Source organism: Garra rufa, chromosome 8 (genome assembly GCF_049309525.1).
Source record: "Garra rufa chromosome 8, GarRuf1.0, whole genome shotgun sequence".
NCBI classification, from domain to species: domain Eukaryota; kingdom Metazoa; phylum Chordata; class Actinopteri; order Cypriniformes; family Cyprinidae; genus Garra; species Garra rufa.
The window spans coordinates 31,263,425-31,285,045 of NC_133368.1; the positions used below are offsets into that span (position 1 = coordinate 31,263,425).

The following is a 21,621-nucleotide window of genomic DNA, read 5'->3' on the forward strand; positions in this document are numbered from 1 at the left end:
TGGAGGAGCTCTTTAAATACCAAAGCATTTGGTCCTCTGTGGATCTTGATCTTTGAAATGACTTAATGAGGTCGATAAAAGATCGAGTGAACAGTTGTGCTGTAGTCAACCCGTAATGAAAAGACCCCTGAGGTGGTGATGTCAGATTCTGAAGTAGGGATGTGAAACAAATTGTCAAAAATGAAAGAGCGCACAGGTGGAAAGCCAAAGTCGGAAAATTAAAACGGTCCTATTTGAGCATGTGAAGCATGTTATGGATCACATCTGATTGAATTAGTATGTTCTGACGTCTCCTAGTCACATTCAGACCATTAGAGGCACTTGGAATAATAATGATAATAAATTCAAGTTTGTTTAGTATTGCTGACAGCTGATTTTATTCATTAAAAGTCATGTTTTCGACATATACACACTTCATTCTACTGTAAAACATTCATGTTATCTCCACATTGTCACTGTTTTAGTGCAACATAATTCATTCCAGAAAAGCTTGATTTAGTTTCACATTAAAGGGTTGCTCGGCATGACTGAAAGACTAGCGAACACACGCGCACGCAAAAAATGAAAGAATATAAAACCCTATTCACAACAACATATCGAGTCTGAATTCGTTCCTCTTTATTGATTGCATTTCTTCTCAGTTTTAGTTCTCGCACATATTTGAAACTAGAAGTTTGACCGATTTGAATAACCCAAGTTAAAACAAATTGGATAGAAGAACAAACCCAATGTTTGCATTTATGCAAAGTGATGGAAAACAAAAGAGAGTTGGCACTGAACCTCATAGTAAGCACTGCACTAAGCACTAAGCATACAGTTATTTGTAACTAAGCCAATGTTTGTGTGTGATAAAGGTCAAAGGTGATCACTTGCTGTCTGCGGTCAGATGAGGACACAATAGGACTGTGTAAAAACAATGAGGACCTTACTGCAACATTCCCACTCCTCAAGACCAATGGGCTTCCTTGTCTGCTCCTGTTGTGGTCACAGTATAAGGTATTGTAAAAATTATTTTAATGGAAATTGAACTCACAAAGATCAATTTCTATCCAATGAAATATTTCTGAGCTTACAATTTACTTCAAATTAAAGTACATTTTAAAAGTCAAAATTTTCTCACTTTGCTTAGCAGCTTTAAAGTTTGTTTGCTGTATTGTGAATATGATTTATATGATTTTTTTTTGTGCATGTGAATCACTCACTTGTCCATTAAATAAACAACTAAACAAAAAACAAATACAAAAGATTAAAACAAGCACTGACTCTGTGACTCTACAGTATGTTCACCAAACAGGATGCAAACTGTTCAAAAATAAATCCAAATAATACAAACTACACTTCCAGTCAAAAGTTTTTGCACAGTAAGATTTTTAATGTTTTTTTTTTTTTTGAAAGAAGTCTCTTCTGCGCACCAAGCCCACTTTTTTTTTTTTAACCGAAGTCCGGCAAAAACAGTAAAAATTTAAAATATTTTTACTATTTAAAATAATTGTTTTCTATTTGAATATATTTTAAAATGTAATTTATTCCTGTGATTTCAAAGCTGAATTTTCAGCATTATTACTCCAGTCTTCAGGGTCACATGATCCTTCAGAAATCATTCTAATATACTAATTTGCTGCTCAAAAAACATTATTTTTATAATAATGCTGAAAATTCAGCTTTGAAATCACCGGAATAAATGACATTTTAAAATATATTCAAATAGAAAACAGCTATTTTAAATAGTATATTTTTTAAATTTTACAGTATTTGCTGTACTTTAGATCAAATAAAAGACTTATTTAAAAATCCTACTGTTCAAAAACTTTTGACCGGTAGTGTATGTAAGTAATATAACAGTGTCTCTAATAAAATCAAATCAAGATCAACACCCGTTCATAGTCTTATAAAATCAAAATAAAATCAGCTTTTTGGATTCATAACACTTTTAGACATAAATTTACATTTGTAAATGGAGATAAGTTGAAGAACTTTGATCATTCAGTCATTAAAAATCTCAGATTTTTGTGGACAACACATTTAATATATTATATAAATAAATCTTGATATAGTTTATATATTTTGTATTATTTAGACCAAAATGAGTTTGAGCAAAGATAATAATCATTTGACCATAAAGTTACTCTGATTTAAAGAGAAATGAATGAATCTTACAGCAAAAATGTTCAAATAACATACTAAAGACTCTCATAAACTGTCAATGCAGCAGCTAACATATGTTTTACAACATATTCTAGTCCCTTTAGGAAAAAAATGGCACTTTTCTGAGACATTTCCATTTCATTCATTGATCACTAGGTAGTTTCCAGTCACCAGCTGATCTCTACATAAAGACAACTTTGGCCGTTATACCATTCTTTTGCATTCACAGTCACTGAGTTTTCTGTGAAACTGAGGAATTTGTACCGATGCATGCGTATGCTACTGTATGCACTGAAATCGGCAATATATAATACATTCCTGCTGTTAAACAAAGACTTCAACATATCAAAATTAGTTGAATTCGTTAGGTGTCAGGAAAAGCCAAACCGTATGTGCTTTAATGCAATGGGAATTCTTGCAAAAAGTCACTCCCTAAAACTGAGGCCTTTCGATGTTACAATAAAACCAATCCACTTTAGGTCAAAACACTTTAGTAAAAGACAAAAAGCATCTCGTCTGACTAGAGTGCTTAACTTGATTTCAGTCAACAGTTTTCATATGTACTGATAATCACTACAGTATAACAACTAGCCGTAATAAAAGTTTTACTAATGCCATAAAAACTAGTTCAAAAAACAAATTTTACACCATTTTCCACAAATCTCAAGGCCCTGGTTCACAATTGGAAGACACCACAAAAAAATTACACATTGACATGACATTTTTTTGCGTCAAGTGATGGACTAGATCGCTGTCTTCTTGATTTTTGTATATGAAATGCAGTCACTCTTCTCAACCACGATGGGTGCAAAGTTCCTGACCGTTCGCTAGAGATCCAATGCTGAGAACAGCTAAAATAGATTTGTCAAAAAGTCATAAGAAAAAAGGTGTTGGACGAGAGAGCTTAAAGTAAGGACATCGTCCTGGACAAAAACACAACTGCACTGTGCATGCTGGCTAACGGAGGTAAATGCGCTGAAATCCATTACGCTTTTGGACGAGAGGTTTTCTGTTTGTTTGTGTGTATGTGTGTGTTTTTTGTCTCAGAACTGACCCAAGGTGTCAAGGCCAAAAGATCCTGTGCTTGATCTGCTAACACACACTACACACGTTAACCGGCCCCCCCTTAAGGGCCCACCAAGGGCAGCTTATAGGGGCTGGGATGTCCTGAGGTTGTGTCTCTCTCTGTCCTTATCCTGGAGAACCCCAGAGCCGTTTTCTCATCTCTCTGGAGGACGTCCTGTGCTCACTGAGAGATGGGTGCTGCAGGGGTGCCGGGTGTTGTAGGGGTGGTCGGGGTACTCTGGTAGGAACGTAGAAGGACTTTGTGCTTTGTTGCCACCTCGGCCCTGACCTGCTGCTGCTGCTCCAGGAACTCCTTGAGGCGTGTGGTGGTAAACGTGAGAGTCTGTCTCCGCAGTCTCATTAGATAAGCGTCCTGCAGCCAGGAGTTGTTATAGCAGTCCTTAATTGTAGGACGGGCCCTGAAACACACCATGCAAGATATACATGAATCAGTTAACAAGAAGCATTACAGCAAGCAGAATAATTATAATGACCGAATAATGTCTCACTTTTAATAAAAAGTTTTTTTTCCCCTGAAATCAAAAAACGAAAAATACAACAAAGACTACTATGACATACAAATACTTTAAAATGCAATGTGACCCTGGACCACAAATCCAGTCTTAAGTAGCATGGGTATATTTGTAGCAATAGCCAACAGTACATTGTTTGGATCAAAATTATACATTTTTCTTTTAAAAAATCATTAGGATATTAAGTACAGATCATCTTCCATGCAGATATTTTGTAAATTTCCTACCGTAAACATATCAAAACGTAATTTTTGATTAGTAATGTGCATTGCTAAGAACTTCATTTGGACAACTTTAAAGGCGATTTTCTCAGTATTTAGATTTTTTTGCACCCTCAGATTCCACATTTTCAAATAGTTGTGTCTAACAATGGACAGCTTATTGATTCAGCTCTGAGAAGATGCATAAATCTCAATTTAAAAAAAATTTAACCTATATGACTGGTTTTGAGGGCCAGGGTCACATATTTGTCTGCTTGATTGTAAAAAAAAAGAAAAAGAAAAAAAAAAGAAAAAAAAAGGCACTATATAATAAACAAACACACACACACACGCACACACGCACGCACACACGCACACACGCACACACGCACACACACACATTACTTACTGCTATTATTTTAACTATTTTATAAAACTTTATTTTTTACAATAAATTCAAATATAATATACATAATCAAAAATACAGAATAATATTTTGAAATATTATTGCAATTTCTAATGTTGGTTTCCTACTGATTATTCTTTGATGAAATTTATTCAAAAATAGCAATCTTGTCTAACAATATAAGTCTTTACTATCACTTTTTATCCATTGTTGAATAAAAGTATTAATTTCTTTAAAAAAAAAAAACTATTTTGAATAAACACTGTTATTTTCAACTTTCTATTCATCAAAGAATCCTGAAAAAAGTATCACAGGTCCCAAAAAATATTAAGCAGTACAACCGTTTCCAAAATGATAATAAATATTACAATGATTTCTGAAGGATCATGTGACTGAATACTGGAGTAATGATGCTGAAAATTTAGCTTGGCTTCACAGGAATAAATTATATTTTAAAAGTACATTAAAATAGAAAACTTGTTTTAAATTGCTATAATATTTCACAAAATTATATATTTTTTTGCATTTTTGATTAAATAGAGAGCCTTGTTGAGCATTAGAAACTTCTTTAAAAACATTAAAAATCTTACTGATCACAAACTTTTGAAAGGCAGTGTATATATTTGATTAAAATCACTATAAAAATGTCTGACTAACTCTACTATGGTGTATAAATAATTTAACATTTAAATAATACATATTTTTGTGCATTACTATGTTTTTTTAAGTTATGTTCATTAGAATTTCAAAGGAAAATGTGTTTACTTTGTAATGAATATAAAGTCACATAATATCAAGGCAAAAAGGCTTCTTTCTTCCTTTTGATTTCAGATTAAATGTGACCCAAACATGGTCTTGACAGGTTTCTTGATATTTACCCATATAGCCCAGATGACTATTTCTTAAAGCACTGTTTTACTCACCAAGGGTAGCTGCACAGGATCTTCTTGAGGAACAGAGAGGCACTTTGGGACACATTTTGGTAGAGCTTACTGAGGTCAAACTTGGCTGCCTGAATTCTAGCCTCTGTCTCAGCAGGGTCATTCTCTGTAAACGGCAGTCTCCCGCTGAGCCTGAATAGTGTACGGCATGACAAAAACTTCAAGTTACACACTAGAATAGCATTCATGTCAAACATAATCACAGGCACTGACAGCTCACAAGCTCCAGAGAGCGTCTGGAATGTGAAGACAAAATGCAAGAGACAACACAAATGGTAACAATACATATGATATCAAAACAGACCCCATTTACTTTCAGAGACAGAGCTGCAGTGGTCAACACTTACATGATATAAGTCAATACGCCAATGCTCCAGATATCAGCCGGTGGACCCACCACATCTCCTTTCAACATCTCAGGAGCTTTCAGTAATCAGCAGAGATTAAAACACATTAGAAAGTGTGACGAAATGCACAATTAATTACAATAAATACATAATTAAAATCCTAAATGAGGGGGAATGGTTGAGTTTGGTACATTTAACTTAAAAAGCTATGGGATTATTTTTGAAACACTAAATTAACAAGAAAATACATGAAACAATATATTACAATTTTTGTCTTACACATATAATCCAGTGTTCCAATAGGTGGGGAGAACTGCTTCAGGAACAGTGGATTGAAGGTCTGTGCACTACCAAAATCAATAATCTTAACCACATTCATGTAAGTAACAATAATATTGTCTGGTTTGATATCCAGATGCAGGATTCTCCGGCTGTGCAGGTAGTCCAGACCCTGAAGTATCTGTACAATATACGCCACCACGTCGTCCTCTGAGTATCGGAACCTAGAAAGACAGATGAAAGAGCATCATAACCATCATTTTTTTTTTTTTTATAAAATTCATGCTAGCAGAGAAACTTAAAATACTATAAAAAAATAATGTTTAATTATCATTAATAGGAGTCAACAGATTATCACCCTGGCCGATTATCAGAGCCGATATTAAGAATTTTTATGGTTATCTGTAATTTTCCAAAACCTATTTGCCGATAAAATAATTTAACAGCATTTAAAGAAAGTTTTAGTCAGAGCCCTTGATATTCTTAATTTGACATTTATTTTCATTTTTACCCCACACTGTATATCGGTTCAAAATATTGGTTATCGGTTTACATGATCTGATTTTTAAATGATGAATTATTATTTATTTATTAATTAATCATTATTACTTATTAAATAATTAGTTATTAAAGATATAGTTCATCCAAAAAATAAAATAATGTTACTTTACTCACACAAAAGATGATGTTTTGAGGAACATGGATAACATTATTATTTTTACAAATATAGAATTAATAAAAAGTGAAAATAAAACAAAAATAAATAAATAAATAAATAAATACACAAATTAATAAAAATAGATTAAACTGTAAAATAATAAAACATTCACATCTGTAAATAAAATATAACTTAAAGTACCAAAAAAATACAAATTTATACAAGCAAACAAAACAACAAACAATAAATAAAAACAACTATAAAAAAACTGGCAATAAAATAATTTAAAAATATTTAAATAGATTTTGTCAGAGCCCTTGGTATTCTTAATTTTGACACCAAACATGTATATCGGTTCAAAATATCAGTCTACTTGATCTATAATAATCGGTATCAGCATCGGCTCAGAACATATATATCGGTTGACCCCTAATCATCCTTTCATCAACTAGAAAAGATTTAATGAATGTTTTTAAATGATTAATTATTATTTATTGATTAATTCATTATTATTACTTATTAAATAATTAGTTATTAGAGATAGTTCGCCCAAAAATTTAAATTAAAACTGTTACTTTACTCACACAAGAGAAGATATTGAGGAACATAGATAACATTATTAATTTTACAACTTAAAAAAAAAAAAACACTAAAATGTAAAAATAAAACTAAATCAATTTTAAAATATATAAAAATAATAAAAATAAACAAATAAATAAATACAAATGATTAAAAATGCATTTTACTGTTAAACAATAAAACATTCACGTCTCTAATTAAAATATTATAGAATATATATATATATATATATATATATATATATAAAAATTATAACTAAAAAGTAACAAAAATAAAAATTACAAACGAGCAAAACAACAAACAAAAGAAATACAACTATAAAAACCTGCAGATAAAATAATTTAAAAAAATTTTCATTTTCATTTTTACACCAGACATATATATATCAGTTCAAAATATCAGTTATCAGTCTATTTGATCTGTAATAATCGGTATTGGCATTGGCCCTGAGAAAGACATATCGGTCGAACCCTAATCAATAACCAGAAAAGATTATTTAATGAATGTTTTAAAATGTTTAATTATTAATTAATTCATTAATAAAGGGACACTGTCATGGAAAGATTGAGAAGCACGTACTTGAGGACAAAGACAATCAGTAAATAGCAGTCTCTGACCTGTCAATCAGACTATAGAGCAGCTCTTTCCCTGAGCAGCACTCAGAGATGAGCACCAGGTAGCGTGGGGTGACGTAGGCCTCATGCAGAGCCATGACCTTCTCGTGGTGGAGGGACTTCAGTATGTCGTACTCTTGTAACACGGCCTGCTTGCTCTCAGGCTCGTACGGCACAATCTTGGCCATGTACAGGTTACCGGTGGCGTTTTCCCGACACTCTCTGATCACACCAAAACGACCTCTGTGGTAAAGAAAATACAAGTAGATTAATGGCCGTCAAGTTCAGGTTTACGAATTTATTTATCTTACAATAATAAAAAACTATTTTGTGATTTTATTTGCTTTAAAAGTGTTTGTATTTCCTTATATAATTAAATATCATTGGTTTGATATTATGTAATATAGTCCAAAAACATTAAATAAAATTAAATAAATGCAGTCTAGGTGTGCAAACTAAGTGTTCTTTTTGATGCCACTGTATAAAAAAATAAAAAGGTTTTAGTTATGTTTTATCTTGGTTAGCTTCCCAGGACTAGTGCCCCCTAAGAAAACAAAAAGAAAAGAAAAGAAACGAAAAACAGAAAAGAAAATAATAAAACAAACATAAAATACAATGAAACAAAAGAAAATAAAACAACAAAAAAAATTTAAATAAAATATAATCAAATAAAACAAAATAAAATTAAAATAAAACAAACCAATAAAAAAATTATAATAAATAAAAAAAATAAAATAAAAAATACAATTATAAAAAGTAATAAAATGTAAAAATAAAGCAAAACATGGATGTCATGGAAGAGAAATCAAAATAAGCAATCAAAAAAGAAGTACACAATAAATAAAAATAAATTAATCTATGAAATAATAAACATGCACATTAAGTAAAATTTTACTAAATAAAAGTAACAAAAATTAAAATAAATAAAATAAAAAACAACTAAATAAAATTAAAGCAAAAATAAAAAATACAATAAAATAAATAAATACAACTCTTTAAATAAGTTCAATTATAAAATAATAAAAAGTAAAAATACTAAAACAAAATATGCATGTCTCAAAATAATGTAAAAATAAACAATCAAATACACAAATAAAAATAAATAACACAATAATAAAATATACATATACAATAAATATACAATAAAAAGTTTAAAACATGCAAAATTAGATCTAAATAAATACAACTATTAAAATAAAAGATAACATTTAAAAATATGCATGTTTGAAAACAAAACATAAGTAAAAATAAGAAATAATAAAAACAAAACAAAACTAATTAAAATAAAAACAAAAAAGACAACCACTAGTGCCCCTCAGAAAACAAAAATAAAATAAACAATTAAACAAAATAAGATAAAATAATAAAAAATAAAACAAAATAAAATGATAAAATAAACAAAAAACAATAAAACAAAATAATGCAATTGTAAAAATAAAAAATACAAATAAAACTAAATAAGCATGTCTGAAAAAAGTAAAAAAAATAAATAAAAAATAAATAAATAAATACACAAATTAATACAAATAAATTAAACTATAAAATAATAAAACATGCACATCTGTAAATAAAATATAACTAAAAAGTCACAAAATTAAAACTTAATACAAACAAGCAAAGCAATCAAAATAAATAAATAAAAATAAATACATAAATTAAACTAAATAAATAAATTAAACTATAAAATAATAAAACATGCACATCTGTAAATAAAATATAATTAAAAGTAACAAAAATAAAAATTTATACAAACAAGCTACTTGGTATAAAAAATACATTTAAAATTAAAATAAAATATGTTTAAAAACAAAACACAAATAAGTAAAAATAATAAATAATAAAAACAAACAAATAAATAACAATAAACGTAAAACTCTCAACATGGAACAGTAATTTCATCAAAACCTGATTTACATGATTATAGACAGTAACCAATTCTTTTACTCTAGTTAAGCATTTATGATGTTACTCTTGTATTTGTTGTTTTGATTTTATTATTTGATGTTGATTTCATAAACGGCCATAAAAAAGTTTTGCGACACTGTTAGAATATAAACGTGCTCATCCAATGCACTTTACCTTGCTTTCTCATCCATAAATGTGTACGGTTTCTGAGGGACTCCCTGCCTTAGAGTCGAATCTCCAGGTTTTCCTATAGGGGTCCTGCGCCCTGTAGGAGTGATGCGTCCAGAAGGAGTGGCTCTTCCACTTGGAGTCAGACGATTGGGTGTGCCAGTACCCTCCCCTACAGGACTCAGACTTGTAACTAACACCACCGGTGGTGACAGGGCAGGAGAAGGCGCGTTTGGGGTGACTGGGGTCACGTGTGCTGTGGTGGTGGTCGGGACATACATAGGCACTGAGGAGATCGGCTTGCCGATAGCAGGCGGAGGGGACACCAGAGGAGGCGGAGACACAGGAGGAGTTTGTGATGGAGGGGAGACCGCATTGACAGGGGTCAGAGGTTTGGGCAGGACGACGGGTGGTGAGGGTTTGGGAGGAGGAGGTTGAGCTGCAGGAGTTGCTGAGGAGGGTTTGGCCATAGTGATGTTGAGAGTAGTCTTAGCTTTAGCTGGGGTAGGAGCACTAGGGGATGGAGTTCGGAGATCAGGTACAGTACGATGACTCGGGGGACGGGCGGCAGGGGATGGTGTCGTGACTGATGCAGGTGCAGCAGGAGAAGACACAGGCTTTACCGGCTGGACTGTAGAGGGCGCTGAAGTCGCTGGTGGTTCTGCGGCCTGTTTAATGGCAGCAGGCTTCATTGCAGGTAAAGTCATGGTAGATGTTACCACTGCAGGTGCAGCAGCCGGAGCTGATGAAAGCGTTTTGACAACGACTGTTCCACTGGACTTTTGGGGTGCTGTCGAAAAGAATTTGAATATGAAAAATGAAGCAGAGATGCATAATTTCCAATCAGTCAAAAGTTTTTGCACAGTAGCATTTGGAATGTTATTTAAAGAATTCTCTTCTGTTCACCAAGCCTGCATTTATTTGATCCGAAATACAGCAAACTAGCTGTAATATTGTGAAATATTTTTACTATTCAAAATAACTGCTTTCTATTTGAATATATTTTAAAAAGTAATTTATTTCTGTGATCAAAGCTACACTGCTGCTCAAAAGTTTGGGATCAGTAAGATCAAAAATACAGAAAAAAACAGTAATATTGCAAAATGAAAGATCATTTATTCCTATGATGCAAAGCTGAATAAAGCTCTAGTCTTAAGTGTCACATGATCCTTCAGAAATAATTCTTATATGCTGATTTATTATTAGAATTATCAATATTGGAAACAGTTGTGCTGCCAATAATTTTTTGGAACCTGTGATTCTTTTTTTCAGGATTCTTTGATGAATAATAAGTAAAAAAGAACAGCATTTATTCAAATTATAAATCTTCAAAAAAAAAAAATACAAATTTACTGACCCTAAACTTTTGAACAGTAGTGTATATTGTTAGAAAACCTTTCTAGTTTAAATAAATGCTGTTCTTTTTAACCTTTTATTGGTCAAAGAATTCTAAAAAAGTACGACAGGTTCCAAAAAATATTAAGCAGCACAAGTGTTTTCAACATTGATAATAAATCTGCATATTCAAATGATTTTTGAAAAACCATGTGACACTGAAGACTGGAGTAATGATGCTGAAAATTTAGCTTTGTATCACAGGAATAAATTACATTTTAAAATATATTCAAACAGAAAACAGTTATTTAAAAATGTAACAGACCTCAAATTTTAAAAATAGTAGTCATTATTATATTATATTATATTATATTATATTACACAAGTTTGGGATCAGTAAGATTTTTAATGTTTTTTAACATCTTTTCTGTTCATCAAGGCTACAATTGTTTGATTAAAAATACATATAAACAGTAGTAATGTATATAAGTTGTAAATGTTTTTAGAAAATAACCGATTATTTTGCTAGATAAGACCCTTCTTCCATCATTTAGAGTCCTTTGAAGCTGCGTTTAAACTGCATTTTGGAAGTTCAAACTTGGTGGCACCATAGAAGTCCATTACATGGAGAGAAATCCTGAAATGTTTTCCACAAAAAACACCTATTCCTCACGACTGAAGAAAGAAAGACATGAACATCTTGGATGACAAGGGGGTGAGTACATTATCTGTAAATTTTTGTTCCGAAAGTGAACTACTCCTTTAATATTTTTTTGGAACCTGTGCTATTTTTTTTTAGGAATCTTTGATGAATAAAACGTTAAGAAGAACAGCATTTATTTAAAACAGAAATCTTTTGTAACAATATATATACTACCATTCAAAGTTTGGGGTCAGTAATTTTTATTTCTTTCTTTTCATTCAGCAAGGATGTAATAAAAAAGTGATAAGACATAAAATTAATTAAGACATAAATTGTTAGAAAAGGTTTCTATTTTGAATAAATGCTGTTCTTCTTAACGTTTTATTCATCAAAGAATCCTGGAAAAAGTATCACAGGTTCCAAAAAAATAAAATAAAAAATAAGCAGCACAATAGTTTCCAATATTGATAATAACTCAGCATATTAAAAAGATTTCTGAAGGATCATGTGACACTACAGACTGGAGTAATGATGCTTAAAATTAAATTAAATTCAAAATAAATTACATTTTAAAGTATATTAAATTAGAAAACATTTCAAATTGCAATAATATTTCATAATATTACTTTTTTATATATATTATTAATTAAATAAATGGAATTTGAGCATAAGAGACTTCTTTAAAAAACATTACAAATCTTACTGATCCCAAACTATTGAATGGCAGTATATATTATATAAAAGCCATGCATCCAATCAGTGTATTTTGTGTCTGTCATTTGGTAGAAGCTAGCCAAATTTGTCAGTTTTGTGACATGCCATTTGTATTCAAAGAACATGAAAAACAACCCAAAATGCATTAAATATTGTGGAGCAAAAATAAACTGTTGGCTGCTGACAGCATGAAACAGATGAGACTGCACACCTGTTGAGTCCAGAACAACCTTTTCAGACAGATTGCTGTAAGGTCCCTGGCCAGCCTTGTTGACACAGGCCACTCTGAACCTGTATGCGGCACCAGTTGGAAGGTCTGTGACATTGTAGTAACAGTCAGCCACACCTGTGGCTACTATCAGCCAGTTAGTCTCACCTAGGAAAATAAATATTACATTGTTACTTGTATAGAAATAGAGTACAAGAATTAGTTGCAACACCTATCCTTTCCAAAAGAGGGCAGTAGAGCAAAAGGAAATGAAGGAATAATTTTTTTTATTTATATATGGACAAAACCAATTAAGATATTACAGTATTACCATTTTAAAACATTACAATTTTTGCATTTAAAATAAAAAAAGAACCTAACTGACAATCTTTTCAACAACATACTTTACAAATCCCACTCTCAATCATCAGTCAAAGTAAGATAAATAATGAATGCTGTTTACTAACCTTCTGTCTTCCTCTCCAGAGAGTAGGTGCATGGTGCTGTGGTGTCTGAGGGTCTCCATACCATCAGAGCAGTGTTTTTATACTTCTGAGGAACCTCAGGAGTCCCAGGACAATTAGGCAGACCTACAAAATAATATCGAGCGTTTAGTAAGTTTTTATAGTAAAATGATCAAAACAGACCGTAAAGACATTTAGAATGTTATAAAATTTCAATTTTAAATATGTTGTTTAGAACTTTCTATCCATCAAAGTATCTTAAAATATACTAAGCAGCTTAAGTGTTTTAAACATTGAAAATAATGTTTCTTAAATGCCAAAACAGCATATTAGAAGGATCATGTGACAATAAAAATAGCTGCTTAAAAAAAATCTGTTTTGCCAAATTGCACTTTAAAACATATTCAAATACAAATCAGTTATTTTAAATTGTAATAATATTCCACAATATTACTGATTTATTTTATTTTTGAACATAAGAGGCTTTCATAATGGCAAAAATGGAAAAAATATTACCAACACCAAACCTTTTGAAAGGCAATTTTATAGAAACTGGACTGACAAACAATCACATTACTAGCTGATTAGACATTTTAGAGCTAAACATATCTTAAAAAAACCTTTATATTTCCTACAGAAAGTCACATGGTTTTCCACATTTGTGCAATTTCTAAATTTTTCTTTGACCTTTGCAGGTGAAGGGTATTATTATAATATATGCAGACGCTAATGCAAAAAGAATAAATAAATACATACAATACAATACAATAGAAAAAAAACTGTCTCAGGTAAGACAGCTACATGATATTTGCACCTCTGCTAGCAAGTCAACTTTCCATATTAATCAGCTTTGTGAAGCACAAAAAGGAGTGAATAATTTATGGCCTGCTGTTCTTGTAGAAAATAGCTTTGCACAATGATAAGCAGTGCATTAGCCTGCTCACGATGTTAAAAAGCCAATGGCATTTCTGTTCTCAAGGCTAAAAGAGCTCCTTCCTGAGTCTAGCTGTGAGCTATGCACTCTTAAAAAATAAATTTAACTGTTCTTTCACCATGTCCTACTTTCATCTCTGTTCTAGCCTTTACTTTTCTGAGAAATTCTACAACGCTGCGTTGTAGCACTTTTCTTTTTATTTCCTCCTGAAGGGGTTTCACACTGACAGCACTTCCCTGCAACAAAATGACCAGATCTCATTCATTCTCAATGAGAGATTGGCAATGCAATATGGGCATGCCTAGTGAAACATCAAGTGTGAGAATAGTGATGCATGAAATCCGATGTCAGAAACTATCAGCAGTCAAAGTTTGAGTTTGACAAGTGTATTAATAATCATTCTTAGTCTTGATATGAACTATTTTGCATTGCTTCAATTTATACACAAACACTTCCCCCAGCAGAATATTTAATTGCTTTGGATGAATGAATAACATTTAAATAATTTAAAGTCTCAGTGACCCTAACTTTGCACTTTTCCTTCTCTGCTTTGTTTTCTCAATCAATTGCTCATTTACCCATCTATTTTTCTTTCACTTTCTCATTTGCTTCTGGTCTTGTACTTACGAGCAAGGGACACAACGCATGAGCTGGTGACAGTGGCCAGTGCATTTGAAGCCACACATTCATAAAGGCCTGCGTCCTTCTTGGTGGTCTTCATAATCATCAGCAGCTGTCTCCCGTCAGGGCAGGATATCATGTTCATTCTTGGGTCAATCTCAAGTGGCTTCTTATCTGAGAATACACAAAGTTAAAAAGCAAAAATGTTAGTCAGGAACTTTTTCCAAAATCATAATCTCAAAGCCACAATCTGCTCTGCTCTAATGTTAATGTTGACATTTTAGACTTTGACTTTGGTGGCATTCCTTTGAGGTGAAAAGAGATCCTTCTATATATAACCAAAAAATAAATAGTTTATTAAAATAAAATAAATAGCAAGAATGCATAGTTAAGTGCAACAACACATTTAAATTAATGCCAGGAATGACACATTTAAAGGACAATAAAAAAAAAATCAGAAATCACTCTGAAACTCCTTATAAAATAATTTAAACTTGAATAATTTGATGTACAATTATCTAATATTATCATTTGCAATGGAGTCCTATTAACCATATTAAGGTTTATTTTGTGATAATGCCCAGCATACTATAGATTATCCCCTATTTAAAAATAAATAACAAATATAGCTGCAAGCAGCAGTTACCGGGTTCAAGCAACTAAGGCATTTAAGCACATAAGTAAATGGTATTATTTAGTAAGCCTGTAACCACCTAAATTTTTGGGAAATTCAGGTACCATAGAAATAGTTTTTTTTTTTTTTTACATTTATGACCTTTAAAGCTTAAAGCTTTGCATGCTTGCTTAGAATCACCTGTCGCATGTGCTCACCAGTTTTCGTGAAGTTTTGAGTTTTCCTAATTCTACTGCAGTGTTTTTTTTTTTCAGATTGAGCGAAAAACCTATGACTAGTTTGCAAAAGTAGTTTTTTTTTTTACATCTTCTCAATCATTTAACAGACATTTTGATTGATAGCAGTGGTTCTAGAGGCAAAGTTATCTGGAATGAAGAGTTCTATCATATGATACAAATATCGCAGGTATGTGCGAAAAACCATGTAATGTACAATCGTTTACACCTTTGAAAAATGCGATATCACCCCCCAGTGTAATTTTTTACAAACCTTTGGGGCCATGAGTCAAACAGGCCCACCAAGTTTTGTTCCGATCTGCCTCTATTAACCTTGTCTTATAGGTGCTCAAACTTCATCGGCCAGTGGCGGGCCTTGTTTTTTGAGATACACAAATGTCCTTATAGACACTTGTGGCACTTTAGACCAAAACCGTGCACAGCAATTTTCTTGTTGATAGGACAAATAGTCGAGTAGGTATAGGCTTTTTTTACCCTTTTATAGCGCCACCAAGTGGCCAAGCACCACAATTTTTGTTCTATGACTTTAGATTGAGCTCTTACATAATTGTTCCGAGTTTGGCAAATATATCTCATTCCGTTCAAGAGTTTTAGGCATTTTACTAAAAGTGGCCCTGCCCCTTTCTAACGTTTTGGCACTATGCGCTTGAACCCCTAATCAAAGAACAATATGCCAAGAAATATATGCGTTTAATAATTTTTCTTAAACTCTCAAAGTACTCTATATTGGCTGAGACGGTATATTGTGAAAGACTGAAAGAACTAATTTCTACAGATTGAAAAAAAAACCATGAAGCCAATATAGTGAACAAAATCTCTACAGCACTGAGATAATATAGTTATTGCAAAGTTATGTCATATCCAGAATATTCAGTTAAGGATATTGCACTCAATTTAGGTCAGATTATATTATCTTTAGTCCCACAGAAGCTTTTATTACAATTTGAATCAGACCTTTCATCCATGAGATGCGTGGGTGAGGACTGCCAGCAGGGAGGCAGCTGAGAGTGACGGGATCTCCCTCCAAAAGAACGTGATCCCTTAGTTTGATATGGAACACAGGAGGGAAGTCTAATTGTTGAGAGAATCAGTGAAAAGATTAGTGAGACAGGGACTATAATTTATCTCCCACAGCTGTGCTAAAGCAAGTACATATGAATAATTGATTCACTCATGATATATGTAAATCTTTATAATGAAACCGGACGTAATCAAATAGATGTCTCCTGAAATTAAATGTGCAATACCAGATGTTAGACGTGTGTACTGGCGAGAGCGAAGGGAGCCATTCTCCCTGGCAATGGAAGCTGGGATGTCTGGTTGGGAAACTGTCTTGTCTCTTTTCCCCCTCGTCAACCCCCAACGATCCCATCGTGATCTGCGCTCAACTTCTGCACCTGGAAAAAAAATATGGCCTTGTAACAACAAGGAGGTATCAAATTAAGAGCATCAAACCAAAAAAAAAAATAGCATACTTTTAACAGCTGATTCTGATTGGATGCTGGACATGGAATCGAGAGATTCTGATGAAGTCCCTTTCCCCGATTGGGCAGCCAGTTGGTTCTGTGGGACACCCATCCTCTTCAAACTGCCACCCTCTGAGGTGGAACGCCGCAGTTTTGTGAATATAGGTGTCCTCTTCTCCATCTTGATTTCATTATCATCTTTCCTGTCTTCAGAGTGGCTCCTAATCCTTGTGGATAGGCTTGCCATGGTACTGCCAATCTTCTTGCGCATGGCAAGGATAGGTGACTCTGAGGGTGCTTTGGACTCAGGCTCTGGGGGAGGCTCAGGACCTCCATCCAACCTCACCATCTCAATCTCTTTCTTTTCTTGGGATCCCCTCCGTCCCAGTGCCCAGGACAGACGACGCCTGGGTGCTGAAGCTTCCTCCTCTTTGAGCTTCTCTTCTTGCCTCTCCAATGATGGGGTTCTTTTCAAGCGCATTGAGAGTCTTCTCATGAACCCAGGGTCCTTCTCCGCCTCACGAAGATCTTGAACTGACTTGGACTTCTCTTCCAACCTCCTTGGTACGAATTCTAAAGGTGCACCAGTTGGCCCTGGCCGATACATTTCTTCGGCAGTTTCTGGAGCAACGGTGGAAGGTTTTTCTTCAGTCTTCTGGAATGAGAACCGTTTAAGACTACGTGTTAGAGAGGACTCACGCTTCTTGAAGCGAGCTTCAAAGACCTCCTCAGATGCAAGGTCCTGAAAGTTGCTTCCAGGAGATGGCTCTCGCTTAGGGGAGGCACGAGTGGGAGTCTTAGGAGGACTTGGCTCTTTAGGAGGATGTTCTGTTGAGGCAACTCGAGAATAGACTGCAGGATGTTCAGTGGTTTGATGAAGGTCTGGTTTGGATGAAGAAGTTGACAAAAGGGTTGGTTCTGAGATGTGTCTGGAAATGGGTGCGTAGACTGGAACTGATGGTGGGATGGTTGTTGGGGTTGTTGGTGTAGGTGTAGGCACAGGATCAGATTGGCTAGATGCCTGGACTGATGGTACCATAATGGTCTGCATGATACTGGCATATGCAGACACTCTTCCATCTGGGAGCACTGTACGTGCAGGGAGCGATGGAGTCACATAGGTTGAGACGACACTTTGGGGGCTGGGAGTAGGGGCAGCTGTTGGGGTCACCATGATTGAGCTGGTGGAAATGATGACCTCTGGAGACTTTGGTGATGCCTTTACATCATCCTCAACTTCTTTAACCTCAATCTCTGGAACAGGAGGCTCCACTTCTTTCTCTGTTTCTTGATCCTCTCTTTCTTTCTCTTCCTCAATTGTTTCCTCTGCTATGGGGGTCTTTGGCTTAATTTCAGCCACTTTTTCAGACTCTTCACTGAGCTCCTCTAACTTGCTCTGGACCTTCTCTTGTGCATCAATCTCCCAAGATTTCTGATCAACACTTTTGGTTTCATCTGCATTAGTCTTTGGCACAACAATGACTTCTTCGGATTTGTTCTCCTTGTAGACCTCTGACTCTTCTTCTTCTTCAATTTTCTCTTTCTCACGTCTTTCTGGTTCTGGCGTGTGAATTTTTGGGGTGAGGGGGCGAGCATCCTTGACTGGCTCTGTGAGAGCAGACATGGATACAGCTTCCTGCAATCGTCTCTCTTCTATTTGCGCCAGTGGGATCTCTAGAGGTGCTCCCATCCGTCTGTGCAGGGGCATGGGCTCTGAATCACCCTGGCTGAAGGAAGCACTCTTGCGGAGTATCTTGGTCTTTGGGACATCATCTCTAGGTGACTCGCTGGATGCCGCTCTAACAAGCGGAGGGTTACCAAGGCGAGACCCCCGCACATAGCGCTTCTCATCCCCCATGCCTAATGTTTCCAGCAATGGGCCACGCAATCCACTCATCTTGTTGTCTACAGAGCCACCCCTGAGAAGTCTCTGCCTCATCAGTTCCAGTTTCAGGGCATAGTCCTCCTGGCTAAGCGTTGCAGCTCCTGGACTTGGGCTTCTCCTTGGAAGCTCCATAGATACTGACTTTTGTAGAATTCTGCTTCCATCAGTAGAAGTTTCTTCTGTGCCCTCCTCTGATTTGATGTGGAGCTGCAGGGCACTGTCAGCTGAGCTCCCTCTGCGTAACTCTCCTCTGCGACGTGCTCCCTCTGGCTCATCTGACTCCATGCTTGAACCTCTACGCATTGGTCTTTTTGCCTGTTCTGCTCTTTTGGCCAATTCTGCTGGTTCTTCATCAGATGAGCCTTTTTCTTCATCTTGTGTGGTCCTCTTCCTGGCTCTACCCCTAGCGGCTGCATCTCCACCCTCTAATGTCTCCACTTCCATGGGCTCTTGCTTCTGATGGCTTGAAGCAGGCCGCTCAGCATTTCCATTCGGTCTACCAGTCAATTCATCATCCCCTACAATTTCAGTCAGTGACATTCTAGAACCTGAGAATTCCGTGTTTATGGGCATTGGGATAAAAGGCAGCTCATCAATGTCTTCATCCGAATCTGAAGATGACGAAGGTGGTGGTGAGCCTTGTTTCAGATGTCGTGGAACAGCAATGGAAATATGGCTGGAGGAGTCATCCAGTAACTCAGGTATAGACCTCATCACCATCTTAGATTTATAACTGATAAGAGATCGCTAAAAGAGATAGTTGAACATTGTTAAAATGACATACAAAAATAATCTATAACGTTTTGAGCAAGTCGTTAATATTATCTTACCTGCCATTTTCTTCTGGACAAAAACTTTTTAAGAGACTCTGTGCTGATGCTCTTACCCTTATTCAGGGTCTAAAATAACAAAATATGTATTTTAACAATCACTGTAAATAACTGTTTCCATTAAATACATAAAATTAACTTGATGTTGTATTAATTTAAATAACACATTTGGATAGCCAAGGATCTAAAAAGGAACATTTCGTCTTTTCTCCTCTACTTTGTTGTTACCTTGAACCAGGGGTGCCGAAGACATTCATTAGCATCGGGTCTCCTGCAGATAAAAAAAAACATTAAACAAATTGCCAGTTAACACAAAGTGCTCTTAGCAGTAGAAATAATTTTATCCACAATAAATTACAAACAGGAGTGTGGTGCAGCAGATAAGCACTGTAGATTCTACTTACAATCTATCAGCCACCAGCAGTTTAATGACGAATCCCTTAGCTTCGTGGCAGAGGTCGGTAAACATGCTTTCTTCAAAAGCTACGTTATAGTTCCTGATGTTAAGAACAGAACTGCGGTCGTTTTCTCCAGCGAAAGGAGAAACTCCAGTGAGACTGCAAAACAGAGTTGTTTGATTATTACAATTAAAATATATATATTATATATATTTATAAGTAAATATAAATATATATTTTTATACAACAGTTCTTTCTATATGCGGTTAGTTAGTAAAGATAAGGTCTATTTGAAAATTTGCTTACTTTTGAGTAAATCTAACGGCAGTCTTTGCTCTCATTGATCTTTTACTTCTTCTAGAGCAAATAGTTTTGGCTGAGGGCAAAATCTCATCACATTATATTTAATGCTGTGTTATAATGTTATATTTAATTACGGGGGCAGACGTGGCCTAATGGTTAGAGAGTCGGACTTGTAACCCAAAGGTCCCTCAATACCACGACTGAGGTGAGTCCCTTGAGCAAGGCACCGATCCCCCAACAAGCAATGGCTGCCCACTGCTCCGGGTGTGTGTTCACGGTGTGTGTGTTCACTAGTGCTTGGATGGGTTAAATGCAGAGCACAAATTCCTAGTATGGGTCACCATACTTGGCCTCACATCACCTTTCCTTTCATTTCCTTTCAGCAACACCTTGTAAGTCACAGCCAAAAAAATGCACTGAGCAGCACTGTCATTGGAAATCACACTTATTAGATAAATGGATAGTACGACAAAGATAACGCTTTCGCCAACGGACATTCAAACTAATGTTTTATTGTGAATATGAGATTGAGCTGTGAAAGATTAACATCCCTCTCATAATACTCTAAATAATACAGTAATCTTTTAATACAGTAATACTTTAATGTATTTTAGTATTATTTTCATTTTCATGTTTTCAAATTAGTAACAGAGGCTTGGGCTCAGCTGTTAAACTGTCAGCTTGAGATTTGAATCTGAAAGGAAGTAGTTCGCACAAAACAGGGTTTTTAAAGACACTCCGTTTTTAATTCTTATGTACTTACAGACTTGTGCTGTCGAATTGTTGTATAAATGCAATATCACACGAGTAGCCATGTGTTATGGCTGTATATCGGCATGCTGTGATTACCTACGGAACTATATACAGCCATATCACACGGCTACTCATGTGATATTGCTCATTTATAACATACAGTTGCATAACACAACTCTAAAATAACTAACATAATATCATTTTATTCTAATAGACAATTGAAATAATCCTACCATAAGTATGTCAGAACTCCAATAGGCCTGCAACAAAAAAAAGTTAAATTGTGAGACACTACTGTATTCATGATACTTTAGAGGCTGCATGCAGATTTGTTCAAGAGCTGTTTTGTGATAGAGG

At 34.5% G+C, this 21,621-nt stretch overlaps 1 protein-coding gene across 1 annotated transcript in view; it reads right to left on the reverse strand.

Moving 5' to 3' along the window:
- Nucleotides 1-349: 349 nt before the first annotated feature.
- The window catches only part of spegb (striated muscle enriched protein kinase b), a 125,373-nt gene continuing 104,101 nt past the window's right edge, over nucleotides 350-21,621 (reverse strand). Inside the window, 16 exon segments of the mRNA XM_073846352.1 lie at nucleotides 350-3,629; nucleotides 5,273-5,422; nucleotides 5,638-5,713; nucleotides 5,917-6,140; nucleotides 7,771-8,010; nucleotides 9,847-10,630; nucleotides 12,744-12,908; nucleotides 13,208-13,330; nucleotides 14,766-14,933; nucleotides 16,584-16,700; nucleotides 16,877-17,026; nucleotides 17,105-19,727; nucleotides 19,811-19,879; nucleotides 20,039-20,081; nucleotides 20,215-20,367; nucleotides 21,498-21,524. Coding sequence (XP_073702453.1) covers nucleotides 3,392-3,629; nucleotides 5,273-5,422; nucleotides 5,638-5,713; nucleotides 5,917-6,140; nucleotides 7,771-8,010; nucleotides 9,847-10,630; nucleotides 12,744-12,908; nucleotides 13,208-13,330; nucleotides 14,766-14,933; nucleotides 16,584-16,700; nucleotides 16,877-17,026; nucleotides 17,105-19,727; nucleotides 19,811-19,879; nucleotides 20,039-20,081; nucleotides 20,215-20,367; nucleotides 21,498-21,524 — 5,350 coding nt within the window. The 3' untranslated portion in view covers nucleotides 350-3,391.